Here is an 18,746-nt window from a genome sequence, read left to right on the forward strand (position 1 = left end):
TAATTTTTGCCAGAGAAGACTGGTTTGAAATTAGCTTCATACTGATGCAATAAGTCTTTGCTTAAAAAATCAAAAAAGTTAACTTGGAAGCAGCTCTAAGCTTGCTTTCACTTTATTGCCTCTGTGTTTGTGTGTTTTGCTTATTGGATTGTTATGCTTTGGGTTGTCTTGCTCTTTGAAATTTCCATTTTGAGAAGAAAATACAGGTTATATATTTTATTACAGATCATAAAGCGCAAATTAGTGTTACTTATATGTGTTTTTAAATAGAATTGTCAAAGTTAGTGGCTTGGGGCTGGGTGAGGATGGCTATTGCTTCTTCCCTTCTCAGCCCTTGGACAATTCTCCTTTACAGAGAGCCTCAGCCAGCGAGGGCGGCTGGCCACTGTGATGGCTGAGGATGGAGATGGAGATGGCAGCACCATTAGCCAGTCCATTGCCATGGCCATTGCTGGCTCTCCCTTGCCTCATCCACACCGCTCCACCACTTTCCAGATGCCATCCATGGTGAGTGCACACCAGCTGCAGGGAGAGGAGGATCAGAGTGCAGAACCCTTGCTTGGTGGGTTGGGGCCAGGATGGGCCAGGGCCAGGATAGTGCAGGAGCCTCCTCTGTGGAAGAGAAGCCTGGGATCCTATGCAAGTCTTGGGAGAAGTGTCTTGGAGTACCCTGGAGTCTTCAGACCTCTGTTAGTCTCAGTCTTCAGCAGGAAAGGCTGAATGCATGTTCAGATCCATGGTGCACTTGGTCCAAAGGCTTTGGATCCATGGTCCAAAGCCTGCAGGAGGTAGACTACATGGCAAATTTTAAAAAGGCAGCTCTGAACACATCACCCCAAGGAGCCAGCCCACAGTTCAGATGAGTCTTCTGTGGCTCATCCAGAGAAGGACAACTTCTGGGGTGACCTTTGAGAATGAATCTCCTGGGCATCCCTTGTTCTCTTGCAGGGCTGCCGTGGTAAAAACATTAGATAAGGTGGGTGTGAGGTTCTTAAAAGCAGTATTAGTTAAGAAGCAGAGCTGTGGCAGCAACATGTTCTGGAAACTGCCAGCAGAGAGCAGCAGGATGGCCCTCCTCCCCTCACCCCTGGGATCACAGCTGCTTTTCCAGTTGTGGTTGACTGAGTTAAGGCACAGTGGTCCTGCATTCAGTTACAGCGGCTTGCCCATGAGAAATGCAGTGCGGATCGTATGAGCTTCCCTGAGCTGAGATTGTGTTTGTTTGCAGGCTTCCCGCCATTACAACATGCTGTCTGCTGAGGCAAGTCGCAACCTGCTGGTGTGTCTCCTCTGGGTGCTGAAGAATGCAGATGCAGCCATGCTGCATCGCTGGCTTGCAGACCTCTCGGCTTTGCACGTGAACCGTCTCCTAGACCTCCTCTACCTCTGTGTCTCTTGCTTTGAGTACAAGGTGAGAAGAGTCTAGCGATACTGGGCTCCTCTTCTTCCAAGACTGGCAGCAGAGCCCAGGAATTCTGCCTTTAGCTAGTTCAAGGGTGGCTAAAGCAGATCAGGATCTGCTGGTAAGTTGTTTGGATGCTGTGTAGTTGACTGGAAGGAGTTTCTGATTCCAAAGAGCATGCAACAGTAGCAAGTAAAAACAGCTGCCTTCTATAGATGGCCTTGTGTCAGTGGCTTCTCTCCCAGCCTGTAAAGACCATGTGTTTTTGACACGGTCTTTGTGCTTTTCTGCTGGCCGTTGCTAGAGCTGAGCTAAAATCCTTCATCTGTGGTCACTTGGGTGTAGATTTGTCTACGCAGCCCATGCCAGTCTTATGTGTAGCACCTGTCCCTTCCTCCCAACCTTTTGTGGTTCTAGCAAAACTCAGAGTAGATCACACTGTCTTGGCATCTGCCCACCCCTGAGCTTGGGGACTCCTGTTCAGGGTTTGATATGGAAGCCCAAAGTACAGCTCTAATCATTTTTGCCAGAGGCCCTGACTTTCAGTGGGAAAAGGCCCTGTTTAAGGCCTTTTAAATGTTGCAATGTTTAGGTAAAGCTATTGGATGTAGAAATGAACAGCTCAGTCATGTAACCAATTTTGCAGAGAAAATATAACCACAGCATAGTCTGTGGAAGTGTTTAGATTAACCCCACAGCGTTAATTTAAAGCTTCGGCTGAATGTATGCAGACCAAAAATAGCAAGAGAACATAGCAAGCTAGTACAGCAAACATGATTGTGGTGCTGTTTTTCACTGGTAGCTGCAAAGCTCAAGCATGGTGAACACATAGTCTGGGAGAGTAAATGCCAGGCAGAGATGGGAGGGAGGCAGGTATAACAACCTTCCTACAGACAAGAGACACTCCTTGGAATAACTTCGGAAACTGCAGGTTTACCACAGTGTGGCTGTCTGAGTGGAGGCAGGATAGAAAAATAGAAACAGAGTGGGTCAGAAGGGGCCTCCCAGGCCATCTAGTCTGACCCCCAGCTCCAGCTGGCTCCACTTATGGCATGCCTACCAGGATAGGAAGCTAAATGCAAGAAACCACAGTATTTGCCAGAAAATGGTGTACTTTCTTTTGGCTTATGATCTAAACCTCCCCATGGGAGTAGCATAGTAGCATATTTGGCTTCAGCCAAGGCCTGCCAGTGGTATGAACTGCAGTGGAGAGAGAGGGGGGAGGCAGGATTCCTTGCACATGGACTCCTGAAATGTCTGTGTGACCCACAGGTCCTTTCCAGAGTATTAGAAGCGTGGACTAAAAGCGTGGCTGATCTGGTTCTAGCCAGCAGCATCAAGCTGAAAAGCCTTTGCATTCTACTGCTCACTTCCTGTTGAAATGGGCACTTTCTTCTCCAAGCAACAGTGCCTCTTCTGCATGAACTCATGGCTGAGGAGGGTCCAATTCTGTTCTACCAGTCAAATATAACTCCTCTCCCATAGGGCAAGAAAGCCTTTGAGCGCATCAACAGCCTCACCTTCAAGAAATCTCTCGACATGAAAGCACGGCTGGAGGAAGCCATCCTGGGCACTATTGGAGCACGCCAGGAGATGGTTCGACGCAGTCGAGGTGAGAACTGCAGCAGTGCAAGAGGCGAGTCTTCTTGCCAAGCAAAAAAAGTTTCAGGTCTTGAAGCAAGCCTGCAAATGTAATAGCTGGAATTGGCAAAAATGGCCTATCCAGAATACCATATGTGGGGGAAGAAGGGGAAACTCCAAAACCAAAAATAAAACAGTGAATTTGAGCACATTTCTGGCAAACACAGCTGGCTGTAAAGGAAGGCCAAGCCCTTCTTAGGAGAATGTGAACTGTCTGTGAAATCCTAGCTTTTCCCCATTCCTACTCACTGCTGCTGTTGGAGTCCTCTATTTATAACTCAGGCTGAACCTGTTCTCAGCTGGAGTCCTCCTTTGCTGTGACTTTCTTCTCTTGCCCCACAGAGCGAGGGCCATTTGGAGCTCAAGAAAATGTTCGCTGGAGGAAGAATGTTGCCCACTGGAGGCAGAATTCGGACAAGGTGGACAAGTGCGTTTGTGGACAGCTTGGGGGGATTAGCACAGGAAGAATACCTTAGGCACATGCACAAGACCTTGTCTCAGACACTCATGTTCTCAGTCAGAGGGTGGTTGCCCCCCACCGTAGCATGACACAAGAGCTCTGGGCCTCACCAGCTGTGTGTTAAATGGTCCTGAGGTTGTGGGATGGGGAAAACAATTCACACACAGGAGTGAATTCTCTAAAGAAAAGGATTGTATAGCTGATGGGGAGGCACTTTATTGCATATCTCTTTTTTCTGAGCAGCTATGTGTGAGATGCACTGGGAACTGTGCATCTCACAAACAAGATAAATGGAAATGCTCCTCAGAACAATACAAAATATGAAAATTTGGGAAAGAATGTTGTCCCTGTGTCTGGAGAATTGCACAGTGCTGTGCATGTTCAGGCACTTTATCAAGCCATGGCAGCTCACAGGTGGAGTGTATGTTACATCCTGGTTCCCTGCAACAAAGATGAAACCTGGAAGGAAGATGCCTTTACCCTCCCTGCTGTGGTGTAAGCCCCACAACAGCAGAAGTCATCCACTTTAAGCTTAGATGCATGTCCTTCCCCTGAGCTTCAGCACTTTCTTTGAATCACAGGCAAGAACTTGGATTTTGCTCATGTTTTTATTAGTTGTTAGAGAACTCTACAATAACCAGTGCAGTTTAGAAATAAGAATGTACGCATGCATGAATGAATTCAAAAGAGCTTTCCTTTACCAGCCTAGTTTTGAAAGACAGGCAGATCTGGCAGTGACAAGGCCATTGGTCCATTTACCTCTTCCACTGCGCAGTGCAGTAGAGTCTTTTTCAGGGTGAGTTGTTGTTGTTGCTAGTTGCGAATTTGTGTCCAACCCGTTGTGACCCCATGGATAACACTCCTTCAGGCCCTTCTGTCCTCCACCATCCCCCGGAGTCCACTTAAGCTCACGCCGACTGCTTCAGTGACTCCATCTAGCCACCATAGCTTTCCTCCCAAGGAGCAAACGTCTTTTGATTTCTTGGCTGCAGTCCCCATCTGCAGTGATGTTGGAGCCCAGGAAAATAAAATCTGTCACTACCTCCATTTCTTCCCCTTCTATTTCCCAGGAAGTGATAGAACCGGATGCCATGATCTTAGTTTTCTTGATGATGAGTTTCAAGCCAACTTTTGTGCTCTCCTCTTTCACCCGCATCAAGGCTCTTTAGTTCCTCTTCACTTTCTGCCATTGGAGTGGTATCATCTGCATATCTGAGGTTGTTGATATTTCTCCGAGCAATCTTAATTCCAACTGGTGATTCATCTAGCTCTGACTTTCTCATGATGTGCTCTGCATATAAATTGAATAGGCAGGACGACAGTATACAGCCTTGCCGAACTCCTTTCTCAATTTTGAACTTATCAGTGGTTCCGTGTCCAGTTTTCACTGATGCTTCTTGACCTGCATACAGGTTTCTCAAGAGACGAATAAGATGGTCTGGGACTCCCATCTCTGAGAACTTGCCACAATTTGTTGTGATCCACACAATCAAAGGCTTTAGCTTAGTCAATGAAGCAGAAGTAGATGTTTTTCTGGAACTCCCTAGCTTTCTCCATGATTCAGCGTATGTTGGCAATTTGATCTCTAGTTCCTCTCCGTCTTCGAAATCCTGCCTGTACTTCTGGTAGTTCTCGGTCCACATACTGCTGGATCCTAGCTTGTAGGATTTTGAGCATAACTTTGCTAGCATGTGAAATGAGTTCAATGGTGCGGTAGTTTGAACATTCTTTGGCATTGCCCTTCTTTGGAATTGGAATGTAAACTGACCTTTTCCAATTCTGTGGCCACTGTTGTGTTTTTCGAATTTGCTGGCATATTGAGTGTAGCACTTTAACTGCATCGTCTTTTAGGATTTTGAGTAGCTCAGCTGGAATACTGTTGCCTCTACTTGCTTTGTTGTTGCTCAGACTTCCTAAGGCCCATTTGACTTCACATTCCAGGATGTCTGGCTCGAGGTCAGTGACCACCCCATTGTGGTTATCAGGGACATTAAGATCTTTCTTGTATAGTTGTTCTGTGTAAACTTGCCACCTCTTCTTAATCTCTTCTGCCTCTGTTAGGTCCCTGCCAGTTTGGTCCTTTATCATGCCCATCTTTGCATGAAACGTTCCCTTCATATCTCCAATTTTCTTGACAAGATCTTTGGTCTTCCCTATTCTATTGTTTTCTTCTATTTCTTTACACTGTTCATTGAAGAAGGCATTCGTATCTCTTCTAGCTATTCTCTGGAATTCTGCATTCAATTGGGTGTATCTTTCTCTTCCTTCTTTGCCTTTCACTTCCCTTCTTCCCTCAGCTATTTGTAAAGGTTCTTCAGACAGCCATTTTGCTTTCTTGCCTTTCTTTTTCTTTGGAATGGTTTTAGTTGCTACCTCTTGTACAATGTTGCAAACCTCTGTCCATAGTTCTTCAGGCACTCTGTCTATCAGATCTATTTCCTTAAATCTGTTTGTCACCTCTACTGTATATTCATCAGGGATATGATTTAGGTCATACCTGAGTGGCCTAGTGCTTTTTCCTACTTTCTTCAATTTAAGCCTAAGTTTTGCAACAAGAAGCTCATGATCTGAGCCACAGTCAGCTCCTGGTCTTGTAGAGAGCTGCTCCATCTTTGGCTACCCCATGGCAAATGTGATCTGTCTCCACAGAAGAGGCAAGAACCAAACTTGGGCTCCAGTTCACCGTATCTGAACATATGAACTCTGCCTTAGGGATTGATCAGAAATGGGAACAGGATAGTGTTGCAACACTACAGTCACATGACATTCAACACATTCATCAGATGCCTGAAAATCTTTAAGTAGCTGGCCTGGGAACTGGTTTCCAGGAAGAATCGGAGGCATGGACCAACCAATTGCTTTCCTGAGAGCTAATTCATGCTGGATGTTCCTCTCTGCCTTCTTAGGGAATGGTAGTTCCCTAAGATGGAGATGGGATGGCACAGTGAGAAGAAAACTGTTAAATAAACTTGCAAGCCAGGATTGACATCTGGTGACCCCAAATATCTTAATACCCTCCTTCTTTGTTTCTTGCTCAGGTCTAAGGATGAGATGGAGCATGATGCTCTTGTGGATGGGAATTTGGCCACAGAGGCCTACATGGTGGTGCTCGATACTCTGGAAATCATTGTGCAGGTATCTGGTGGGGGTTCCAGCTTAGTGCCTACACACCTGGGCAAGGTTGTGGGATTCAGTAGGCATAAGTGGTGCTTTCAGTGTGAGGTTTGTCACTCTTTCTGCTCTTGAACGCTCAGAACTGGCCCTAAGTACCCAGGAAGAGCTGTGTGCTGCTTCTTAGCATAAAGTAGGACCTTGCAGAAACATCTGGCAAGCTTCTGTTCAAAAAACATGAAATAAAATCACAACAAAGAAGGAAAAATTCCAAGGGCAATAGAAAAGTAAAGCCAAATGAGCATGTTTGTCCAAATCTTATTAGTAGGAGAATGTTTTTGGTTATTTTCCTTCAGCTCTCTTGGAATCTTTCCTCCTCTTCATGGTTTTTAGAAACAGCTGGGCAAAGGCAAGAGAAGTCTGGCATGGTGAAGAAGCTAAGGCAAAATGAAGAGGGTGGAGATCCCAAGAAGGATCAAAAGGCCCAGAGAGCTTGTCTGGGCTCCAGCAGTTACAAGCAAACTTTTGGAGCAGAGCAAATGTTAGTGTTTCTTAATGAGTACTTGACACAACCTTTCTTTTTCAGTTCAGATAAGCTGGAGAAGGAACGTTGTTCAGTTTTATTCAAGAAATATTAGTATTAATAATGTGTTTGGAACCATGGGTATTGTGCAGCTGTCTTTCTCATTCTTGTCTTTTCTGTGTCTGTGTTTGAGCAAAGATCACAAGCTGAGATATTTTGATGCAAAGAGGCAAGTCCATGAAGAGTTCAGTCTTGTTTAACCAGCAGAAATAATTCAGTTTGCAAGATTTGGCTTTTTCAGATCTTGGATTTTCTTGGCACTGATTTAAACAGTTCTCTGTGGCAGGAGTTCAGTAATGACAGTTGCATACATTCCCAGGGGCTGAATTTGTTTGATTGGGTCAGGGTTGCATCTCTGCCTTTGCCATTTATGCTGTATGCTGCACTGGTAACACAGGCTAGCCACATGTGGCAGCCCTGCTGTATTACAAAACTGGCATTGCTGCTTCTGAAAGAATTCCTAATTTGAGTCCAGTCTTGTCTTTCTCTGCCCCCTTCCCCATGCTTCTCCCATGCAGACTGTGATCTTGTCAGAAGCCAAGGAAAGTGTCCTGGGCGGGGTGTTAAGGGTGCTTCTGCACAGCATGGGCTGTACACCTAGTGCCGCCTTCCTGGAGCACTGCTTTGCCACCCAGAGAGCACTAGTGAGCAAGGTGAGTGTGCTTACACTAGGGAAGTGTGACAGAAGTCAGTCAGCTGCTTTGCAAAACTTCAGGCCCCACTCCTAAGAGGAGTGAAACTAGAGAGGGACAGTAGGGTGTTCGTGACCAGGCTCTGTTGGCTCTGGTCTCAATTAGAGGCCAGATCCTTTAGGGACCCAGGGGCAGGAAAGCATAGCCTCTTTCTTATTTTTAGCATGCCTGTCCCATTAATCTTTTACTGCCCTCCACCCACCTTTGTGCTTTCTTGCCTTCCCTTTTAAGATCTGCTAGAGAGGCCTTGCTCTCCAGGATGCTGCCTTATTGTAGGATTGCCTAGAACAGTCTTGAGCAGAGTTTACTCTGTTATCGGGCTACAGGTGTGGAACAAAGAGGTCTTTCAGAACCCCCCATTCTGTACAATTCTTGGAGTCACATGAAAGCTTAATTTACAGAGCCTTTGAACAGTAAATCTTGCCATTCTGCAAGATTGATCCTGTGGCTACTAGAGAGCATCTGAGGAGCCAAAGGATTTTTCATTTCCCCTGGATGAAGGTCAGAGGCTGTGCTTTGACCTTGGAGGGGGAATTAGAGCCCTGCCCCACCCCCGCCCCCCATCCAGTGCAGGGAGAACCATGCTGACTGCTCTCTGACGTCAGGAATGGGGCCTTTGAGAAGAGGGTGTTTTGGTGGGCGAGGATCAGAGGAGAGGCCAGGGTAGGAGTTATTCTGAGATCTTTCCAGCATTCTTCCCTTCCCCTGACATGCCCCAACTGGGTTGACAAAAAAGCAGGGCAGGAAGGCAAGGAAGCTCAGATTGCCTCCAGTGCTCCTCCTGTCCTGCCTGAGATCCTCATAAACGTCTGAGTTCAGGAGCCTACAAGGGTGATTGAGGGTGCAGCCCAGACAGTGGCACCCTAATTGTTTGAATACTTTGCTTGTAATATTATAAAGCTGTTGCATTTTATTCTCCTATTACACAGCCTCTTGTCTACTGCCAGTAAAAGTAGTTTTTATCATAGTTTGGTAAAATCACCTGAATCTTGTGCTTACAGTTCCCTGAAATGCTTTTTGAGGAGGACACAGAATTGTGTGCTGACCTGTGCTTGCGCCTTTTACGCCACTGCAGTAGCAGGGTGGGCACCATCCGCACGCATGCAAGCACCTCGCTCTACCTTCTCATGCGACAGAACTTTGAGATTGGCAATGTAAGTGCTAAGGTGGGGTAAGTGGAAGTGTTGCCTAGTGTCTCTTCCACCACAAGGTTTCTTCCAGGGGGCAGGGCAAGGCACAGCAGAGTCCAGGCATTTTAACCAGCCCACTGATCCCTGGGGCATCGACATGTTGCCCATATTTGTTCCCTGCTTCTATTTTTCATCCCTCCCTTGTTGAAATTTAGATTGTAAGCTTCTTGGGGCCAGGGACCTGTTTTTATTGACATGGAATCATAGAATAGTCGAGTCGGAAGGAACCTATAAGACCATCAAGTCCAGCTTCCTGATCAGTGCAGGGCTGCAAGTTAAAGCATCTGTGACAGATGGCTGCCCAACTGCCTCTTGAATGCTTTCAGTGTGGGGAAAACCCACAAGGTAACTGGTTACATTGCAGTACTGTTCTAACAGGAACCTTTTCCTGATGTCTAGCTGAAATCTGGCTTCCCATAACTTAAGTCCATTATTCCATGTCCTGCATTCTGGGATGATTGAGAAAAGATCCTGACCTCTCTCTTTCTCACAGTCTTTCGTGTACTATCATATCTCCTCTCAGTCTTCTCGAGGCTAAACATGGCCACCTCCTTCAATCTCTCCCCATGGGGCTTTGATGCCCTCCTATGATGCCCTCCTATGAACTCTTTCCAGCCTGTCTGCATCTTTCTTGAACTGTGGTGCTCAGAACTGGACATAATACCTCAGATGGGGCCTAACCAGTGCCAAATAGAGGGGAACCAGGCCCTCACATGACTTGGAAGCTATTCTTGTATTAATGAAGCCCAGTGTAGCATTAGCATTTTTGTAGCCACATGATTCTATAAGATACTGTGTGCCCTGATGGTATTGCACATGCATAAAAATAATAAAATGTTTGTGCCTGCCTGGGTCCTTGGTTAATTTCTGCCAGTTAAGAAAGGGGATGCATGCATATCTACCAGTGCCATAGCTCCATCACCATGGGACCAAGAAACCAAAAACTTAGCCTGCATACTAAGGGAATCTTGAGACTTTGATTTTAAAAACTCCCTAATTAATTTTCATTCATATGAATGTGTCCTTGTGTTTGAAGCTCACTAGTGCTTAGCTTTGCAGTCCATGCTATTGTGATGGTGGTGGTGCTGCTGCTACTTTGCATTTATAGCCCACCTTTCTTTCGCTTGAAAAGGAACCCAGGGCAGCTTTCAAAGTTTCTTCCTTTCTATTTATCCCCACAACAAGAACCCTGTGAGGCAGGTTAGGCTGAGAGGCAGTGACTGGCCCAGTCACACAGTGGGCTTCTTAGCTGAGTGGAGACTAGAACCTAGCTCTCCTGAGTCCCAGTCAGCACTCTTAACACACAGGGGAGTAGTCCAAGGGACACGTTTATATGGCTATCCCCCTCCCCACTGTGAGGCATCTCTCCCCTCCTCCATGGCCTAAAGGGAGGCGCTATGGCAGGACTTGTGCCCAGGGGTGCTAGGTGCATAACTTGGCTTGAAGGTTTTGCTTTATCAGACTAGGGCCTCTTCTGACTCAGATGGGGCAGGCACAGTGTGTGTCTGACAGCTGCAAAACTTTGCTTGAAGGTTCCAGTGTATCAGACAAAGGTTTTCCTCCTTTACAGGCCACATGAAGCTGGATCCATTGACTTCATAACAAAGACAGGCAACTGCTATATGAAAGAGAAATAACCTGTACTCCTCTCTTTTACAGAACTTTGCCCGAGTCAAGATGCAGGTCACCATGTCACTCTCCTCACTTGTGGGAACTTCGCAGAACTTTAATGAGGACCACTTGCGGCGCTCACTGAAAACCATCCTGACCTATGCTGAGGAAGATCCAGAGCTACGAGAGACCACCTTTGCTGAGCAGGTACCATTGTCAGCAGACTCATAAATCATAAATAAAGACTAATTTAGCCTTGGCTGGGACTGCCAGCTTCCAACACAGACTGGCCTTCTCCTTATAGAGCTCAAGGTTGGAAACGATGCACATAGCTAGTTCTGCTGTTCTTGTCAAGGAGTGCTGCATCTTTGTTTCCTTTAGGGGCTTGCCTGTTGGACTCCAGACACCAAAAAAGAAAAGAGAGAAACAAATCCCAGATGAATCAATAACATTAGATCATATGTGAGCAACCCATGAGTAGCCCTCAGATCTTCTGTCCTCTGAGGTGCACAAGCCCTTCGAAGCCTTGGTAACTTGTGAGGAAATACAGAAAGCCTCTTCCTCTCCCGCACCAGCAATCCTGATTAAGATGATTGGGGGTGGGAGGGGAAGAGTCTTGACCCTCATTACCTGCCAACCCCTGTGATCCTGATCCAGAGTGGATGATGGTATCTTGTCCATGTCTTTGTCTTGGCCCTACCTGCCAGTCCTACTGCATGCTGTCATTCCCTTGCATCCTTTATCCTAGAACCACTGTCAAATTGCCACCAAGTTTTGGCAGAGGCAACCATTTTGTTAAATTGGGTCTCCCCCAGACCCTCTAAAATTGCGTGTCCCCAGTCTACCACCTATGGCAGATATGCAGGGGAGTAATTTTTCTTCATTATTATTTGTTTTTAGTCTTTTTATGTTATTTAGTCCTTTTATGCTATCTTTTTCCTAAACATCACAAAGACAGCATCCTAAATCAACAAGGGTAAAAAAGCATCATAAAAATATTAAAACCAACAAAAAATGATGAAAAGCATCATAAAAATATTAAAACCAACAAAACATGATGAAGCACAGCACCGTTCCTAAAAACAATTTTAAACAAGTCAAATTAAAAAGACATGCTTTGACACCTTTTCCAAAGGCAGAGAAAATAATGACCAGTCATCTCTCAGGCATGCCCATTTTCACCAGAGGCCCGTCCGGTTTGCCTGCAGCAGTTGTTCTCTCCTGCCTCTTCTTCATAGGTGTCACTGGAAATTGCCTCTCTTTTCTCTGCCCAGGTTCAGGACCTCATCTTCAACCTCCACATGATTCTGACAGACACCGTGAAGATGAAGGAGCACCAGGAGGATCCTGAGATGCTGATCGACCTGATGTACAGGTGAAACAATAGTCTGATATTAGGAACAGAAGTGGTAGGAGGACATGGAGGCAGGTATTGTTGCCAGAGGGCCTGGGATTTTCTGGGTTGAGTCCCAGATCAGCCATGGGCTCACTGGTTAGTTGTTCAAAATCCGGTACCAGCATTGCTTTCCAGCAAGAAATGCTGGAGCTTTCCAGACAGAAAAAGAAATGGTGGTTCTCTTGGTGCTTTCACTTCAATCCACTTCACCCATTGCCAGTAGTGAGGTAACCTCTCCCTCATGTATAGTGGAAACAAGCAGCCTACCCTTGGGAGATAACATTGACTTGGGGGATAATCAGGGTGGCAGGGCTGGAGAAGAGAGAGGTGTAGAGCCTGCAGAGAATATTAAAGAAATTGTTTAATTCATCTGTTTAAATTAATTATTTGGTTTACTCATTTCAGGGGGTGGATGTTTAATTATTACAAGCAGAAAGCACTCACAGTCCGCTTTGAAAACATTTGTTTTGAAAAGTATGTGTGTGTTTAAAAAGCACAGACTGGATATAGGGAACTTCTGTTGCTCATTACAGTGAATGCAGGGGCCTGGTCCAGCAAGCGCTTTGCCATCACAAGCAATGCCTGCACCTTGCACATGAAGCACCACTTCAGTTGGAAGCAGGGTTGCCAGGCTGCTTGCTACAAGTGCCCTAAAAGAGCGTCAGAAGTAACACTGTTTTCAGCGGGAGGAACTAAGGCGGGCCTGATGGATAGCATCCTAAGTAGGGTCGGTGGCAAAGCCAGCACCATCAAACAACTCTCCTCTGTCTGACCATTGTTTGCCCCTCAGGATCGCTAAGGGATACCAGACATCTCCAGACCTGCGTCTGACATGGCTGCAGAACATGGCAGCAAAGCACTCTGAGCGCGGGAACCATGCAGAGGCAGCTCAGTGCCTGGTGCACTCTGCTGCTCTGGTAGCCGAATACCTGAGCATGCTGGAAGACTGCCGTTACCTCCCTGTTGGCTGTGTCACATTCCAGGTAAGAAGCAAAGGGCTTCCCCAGCAAGGGCTGATGTCCTTCCCCGACCCTTCAGTTCCTTCTTAGCTTGGTGCTTGCCCCCAGAGCCCAGTGGAAGAGCCTGAGTGTAGAGTGCTTGGCTTGCAGCTTCCCCCTCTCCAGCTAGAGTGCTCCATTATCACGTTGGAACTGAGGAAAAAGCCCAAAAGCTCCCTGCCCAGCGAGGCCAAAACACTTCCTTGAGGCCCTAAACAACTAGTTTTTGTCTTGCATTTCTGAGGGGCTCCTGGAGAGTAGTGAGTGAGAAGGACCATCTTCCCCTCTGCAATAACTTCTCTTTCTTTCAAAGAACATCTCCTCAAATGTGCTAGAAGAGTCTGCCGTCTCAGATGATGTCCTGTCCCCTGATGAAGAAGGCATCTGCTCTGGAAAGTACTTCACCGAGCAAGGGTTGGTGGGTTTGCTTGAGCAGGCAGCTTCCTCATTTACCATGGTGAGAGCTTAAAATGTGGCATTACTGGCACCTGCTTGCAAAGAAGAGACAGCAGATTGATTCCCAGCACACAAGAACATCCCATGTGTCTGAGTGTGGTAGCTGCAGCTGCTCTGCTAAAGGCAGAACCACGGGAGTGTAGGATAGGGGTGGGGAAGCAGTAGCTCACAGGCCTAACATCCTGCAGACCTTCTCCACTTGGCCCACAAGACCTTGGATTCCTCCACAGGGCAGGATCCTCTTTGCCAGGATTCCCGTGCCGTGCTCCTTCTAGCTGAGAGAGCAAGAGGGGCATATGGAACCCCTCATTATTGCTGATCAGAGATACCAGCAAGGATGTGATGGTCTCAGCTGGCAACTGGAAGAGCAGCTGCTATTCCAGTCCTGACCAAGCCTCTTCACATGCTGTGCACCACCCGCGTAGGAATTTAAGCAGTTGCTTTTCCCAGCAGCAGCTGTATCTCTTCCTTGGTGCTGGAAGAGGCATGTAATTCTGCACCACTCTCAGAACAAAGAAAGATAAAAGGAGGGTATGACATAAGTGGGTGTAGCCACAGCCCCAGCATCATCTCCCCACCTGAAACCTCTCCCCTATCTCTGCTACAGGGAACAGCTTGACCAGACGTGCCTCAGAACACAGCTTGCTATGCCCAAATGGTATGCTATGCTCAGCTTTCTGCTTCCTTTTATACAAGGAAGAGAAGGACGCTAGCTAATAGCTGAGAAGCTGGAATGGTGTGATTGTTTTTTCTAAATGATCAGAGAAGAGGCATTGTTTCTGTGTTTCCCACCACACCCATTTGCAGCTAGCCTTCTTCCTGTACCCTGCCATAACTATTTTCTGTAAAATCCAGTGATCTTTGCTGCAATCTTTGTTTGCACCTAAATTATTTCCAGACTTTTGGGTTGAAGTGCAACAAAAGCACCATTGTTCACCTGGGTGTTTTTCCTTCAAGAAAAAGCACCTTGGCTTTAGGAATGATGCTCGTTCTATTTCTGAACAATATGTTCAGATCAAACACTCTTTGACCCAGGCTTCTCAGTCTCACTTGGTTTCACTGAAGTTTAAATATACACAGCTTTGTACCAGACCTTTTTACAAACTTGCTGTAAAACAAACACAAAAAGTAGACCAATAATCTGGGTGCACAAAGCTTCAGTTGGTGGTAATTGTACATAGTATTTTGCATAGAGCAATATGAATTTGCATAATTCATTCCAGATGAGCAGTAGTTTGTGTGGCATTCCATCCACCCAGGAAATAATTAGGTGCATCTTTCCACTTGGACCCAAACAAACTTATCCTTCAGGATATCTCTTCCAATCATGGTAACGTTTTATCCCTGGGGAGAGAATGACTGCTGATCTTCAGCAGAGCAGCATCCTTAGCCATTAGTCCTGGCCTCAGTTCCTGCTTTCTGCTTCCCTTCTATTCCATGTTGCTCACACAGGGATGTTGAGGCCTATTTGGAAAGAATGGAAGCATTGTCCATCTGCAAAGAGCTCTGGTCTGCGTTGGTTGGAGCTTCTGACTCTTCCATGTGGCTCACAAGCAAGTGTGCCACCCTGTGCTCTGGCAGGAGGACTCAGATATCCTGCCCACTGGGGCAGCTGGCCTGAGATGTCCTTCTGGGGGCTGAGAAGAGCTCAGCTGATTCCAGCTCTTTGGGAATCAGGTGTTTCCAGGCATCACATCAAGTTTCTCCTGATCCTGTGGAGGAGCTGATCTGAGCTTCTTCCTGAGTTGGATGACTCATAATTTGGCTACACCCTGAGTTCCTCATAGGCTGTTTCCCTGCTTGATATCCTTTGAACCGTCTACCTATTTCAGGCCTCAGCTTTGACATACCTGTGCACATTTGTGCATACCTGTCCCATAGTTTCCTCACCTGCTGTTCCACCTGCCTTGCTCCTTAAATGTCATTCTTTGCCCTCTGGATTCCTGTTCCATGTTCTGACTCTCCTCAGGGTGGGCTTTACGAAGCAGTCAATGAGGTCTACAAGATCCTCATCCCCATCCATGAAGCCAACCGGGACTTCAAAAAGTTGGCAGCACTGCATGGCAAACTGCAAGATGCCTTCAGCAAGATAATCAACCAGGTAAGAATACCTTCCAGGGGTTTGTTGCAGGGCCACATTTGGGAAAGCAGGCAGAAGGAGAAGCCAATATCCTCTTCTTGGATGTTTTCCCAGCCACTTTCTTGTCCCATTTCACTACCCATCTCAGAAAAGTATATACAAGTGGACCCAAAGAAGTGAAAACTGCCACAAATGGAGATGGGAAACTAAATAACCCCCATTAGGAGCTGTTGGAACTAGAAACTGTTCACTCGTAGAAGTTTGGAACTAGACATGCCCTCTCATAGAGTTCCTTTCTCACACCTGCTCTGAACTCTGGTAATTGTAATCAATTTGGTTGATTTGTGATTACAGTTACGCTTTGGCATAGACAAGTTGGGCTAGGACAACTTTCCTCCAGGTGTGTTAGACTGCAATCCCAGCATTCCCAGAGAGCATAACCATCACCCATGCTATCTTGGGAATGCTGGGAGTTGCAGTCCAACACATCTGAATGGTGCCAGGTTGTGGGAAGCTGGACTAGGAATTCATACATTACTCTCGGATCATTTGACAGCATTAGAAAAGCTGCCAGATGCTCCCTATTTGCTGAGCTGGACCCCTGCTCAGTCAAGGGAGTAGGCAGCATGAATTCAGTAAAGGGCAGCTGAGAACTCAACATTCTAGGATTTGGTCCTGCTTTAATGGCTTCAGATTTAATGGCTTAATGCTTCTTAGGCTAGGCAAGGCTTCAGAGTCTGAACTTCTGAGTCTCTTAACATCGGAGCTCAAAAGGGAGCTCCACTAATTCCTATAGTTTTCACTTTGCTCTGCTTCAAGCAGCCACAGACTGGATCTTCCCGGAAGAGGGTAGAAAGTGCAGTTAGGAGCCCTGGTAATTGCAGGTAACATCTTTAACCATGTGTCTCTTTTTCTGGGCTAAGGGCATGGGGTGAACTTTCAGGGTCTCATCTTGGTCCAGAGTATGTTAGTCCCCAGGGCAAGTCTTGCAGGTGAGCTTGGATGACACTTGAAAGGCCTTCCTTCTTGTTGACTCCTCAGTATGTCAGTCATGAAGAGATGGCCAACTTTTTCCTGTTTCTTAAGTGCTCCAGTGGCAAGGGAAGGAGTTGGTATTGCAGAAAACTCCCTACTCTTAGAGAATAAACATTGTTCAGATCAAGCTATGGCCATTCATGGCTATGCTTTTGCCTAGCCAATGATCAGCATGTGGCAGACAAGTGCTGAGTGTCAAAGAAATTAACTACCTTCTTCCTGTTTTCTCTGTCCCCCCATCCTCTCCATCCTGTCACTCAGGCCTCTGGCTGGGAGGTAGGCTACAACATGTCTTGCTTCTTCTTTGTCAGTGTTGGTATGAGTGTGCATGCTGCCTCAGTTCTCAGTAATCACCATGCTACCTCTGTGCCCTTATCACAAAGCTGCTCCTCCAGCTGGCCGTTTCAATGCAGATATGTTTGTACAAATTAGGAGTACGTGCTGGCAAAAGGCCAGGAGATGGGGTGGCCCTCCCTTGCAACACAATGCAGGCTGCTGTCAGTGGATGCAATTTTGCCATTAAGATAGAAGGAGGAGCAGGATGGGGGATTAGCATCAAGGAAAGGCACTTTGCTGAGTGGCAAGGTCACACTGGGGGTCCCTGAGGAATAGACTTACAAGCTCTGCAAAGACACTGACAGCCCTCTTGGCTCTGCTGTGCTTCTGGAACCCTTTCCAGTTCATACATTTGAACATAAGAAAAGCCATGCAGGATCAGACCAAAGGTTCCCATAGTCCAGCATGGTCTAGATTTGTGGCAGACATTCCATCATCTAACTGCATGCTGTGTGAGGAAGCACTTGCTTTAATCTGTCCTAAACTTCCCACCAATCAGCTTCATGGGATGACCCCAAGCTATGGGAGGGGGAGAAAATGTCTCCTGCTCCACTTTCTTCACACCTTGCATAATTTTGAACACCTCTATCATGTCTCCTCTTGCTCGCCTTTTTTCTGAGCTGAACAGTCCCAGTTGTTATAGCAACTCCTCTTAGGAGCCACTCCAGACCCCCGGTAATTGTTGTCCTTCTCCGTACTTTTTCCAACTCGATTGAGACTCTGCTTGGTGTTGTCTTGGGCCTGGCAACTTGCTTGGCACAGTTGCCACATTGCATCTTTTCCCGTAGTTGACAGAGCTTGCGCAGTATTTTCAGAAACCGTAGGCCAGATGGGAGGGGTGGTCAGGGATGGTTCTTGGTGCTTGAATAGTGTCTGCATGGCAGTTTCCTGAAGCGCAGATTCTCAGCAGGATGGAAGTGGCCAGGCTTCCCATTCAGGAGGGGGCTCCTCCCCTGTCTTTGCTTGGCTTTAGAAATAGCTTGCACAGTCTGCTGTGCCAGAGGGGGCATGAGGTACCCCATTCCAGTCTAAGGCAATCCCAAGCAGCTGGGCTCAGTTCTAATTCGGTGGGGTTCTTTGGCATGCTGTGCTGCATGAAAGCAGGCAGGCGAATGCCTGGGGCCCTTGGGCCAGCTCCTGCTTAACAGCCATATGCCTTGGAGACATGCAAAGAATCAGTTATTTAATGTCTACCCTTTCAGACTTGCTTGAATGAAGCAGAATTGGGGTACTCCTTAGGACCTGTTTGGAAGATTTATAAGAAATTATATGTTTCCCTTGATTAAGAGGTTTTTCTTAGACTACAGAAATAATAATAGATTTAAGTGTGCCAGCCCAGTCACCACAAGGATATACAGCCACAGGCTCTGAGGAATTTTCAGTGGAACAGTGCTCCATAAACGTAAAGCATTCACTAAATGAGTTTCTGGGCTGCAATTGATGCTGTTGAGGGAGCAGCTTGATCAAGTTTGGGGCTGTATGCAGGCTCTCTCTTACAATTACTGTGGTGCTAGCCCTGGTGCAGTAGTGGTGCCTTGCTAATGATGCAAATGTAAAAGATAAACTTCAGGGCTTATTAGCGCAGAGGGAAAAGTATTTGCTGTTTCACCTCTTCTTCCAGTTGCCCAGGAGTCAGTAAAACTGCTTTAGGGATCTCATGTGTGCTTGTGTGTGTGCAGACACCGAGAGAGGAGCACCATGTAGTGTTCATCACTAGTGATACAGTAGGTGTTCTCCATGGCACTTGTATAAGCA

General features: G+C 46.6%; 1 protein-coding gene across 1 annotated transcript in view; it reads left to right on the top strand.

The window, feature by feature from the left end:
- DOCK6 (dedicator of cytokinesis 6) overlaps positions 1-18,746 on the top strand; it is a 142,984-nt gene that overhangs the window by 103,118 nt on the left and 21,120 nt on the right. Inside the window, exons 30-42 of the mRNA XM_044422291.1 lie at positions 356-507; positions 1,229-1,411; positions 2,888-3,014; positions 3,386-3,470; positions 6,542-6,638; positions 7,716-7,850; positions 8,891-9,043; positions 10,739-10,897; positions 11,965-12,065; positions 12,877-13,069; positions 13,398-13,541; positions 15,510-15,641; positions 16,917-16,931. Coding sequence (XP_044278226.1) covers positions 356-507; positions 1,229-1,411; positions 2,888-3,014; positions 3,386-3,470; positions 6,542-6,638; positions 7,716-7,850; positions 8,891-9,043; positions 10,739-10,897; positions 11,965-12,065; positions 12,877-13,069; positions 13,398-13,541; positions 15,510-15,641; positions 16,917-16,931 — 1,676 coding nt within the window. The remainder of the gene's footprint in view (positions 1-355; positions 508-1,228; positions 1,412-2,887; positions 3,015-3,385; positions 3,471-6,541; positions 6,639-7,715; positions 7,851-8,890; positions 9,044-10,738; positions 10,898-11,964; positions 12,066-12,876; positions 13,070-13,397; positions 13,542-15,509; positions 15,642-16,916; positions 16,932-18,746) is intronic.

Source organism: Varanus komodoensis, unplaced genomic scaffold, assembly GCF_004798865.1.
Source record: "Varanus komodoensis strain SLA01 unplaced genomic scaffold, ASM479886v1 scaffold124, whole genome shotgun sequence".
NCBI classification, from domain to species: domain Eukaryota; kingdom Metazoa; phylum Chordata; class Lepidosauria; order Squamata; family Varanidae; genus Varanus; species Varanus komodoensis.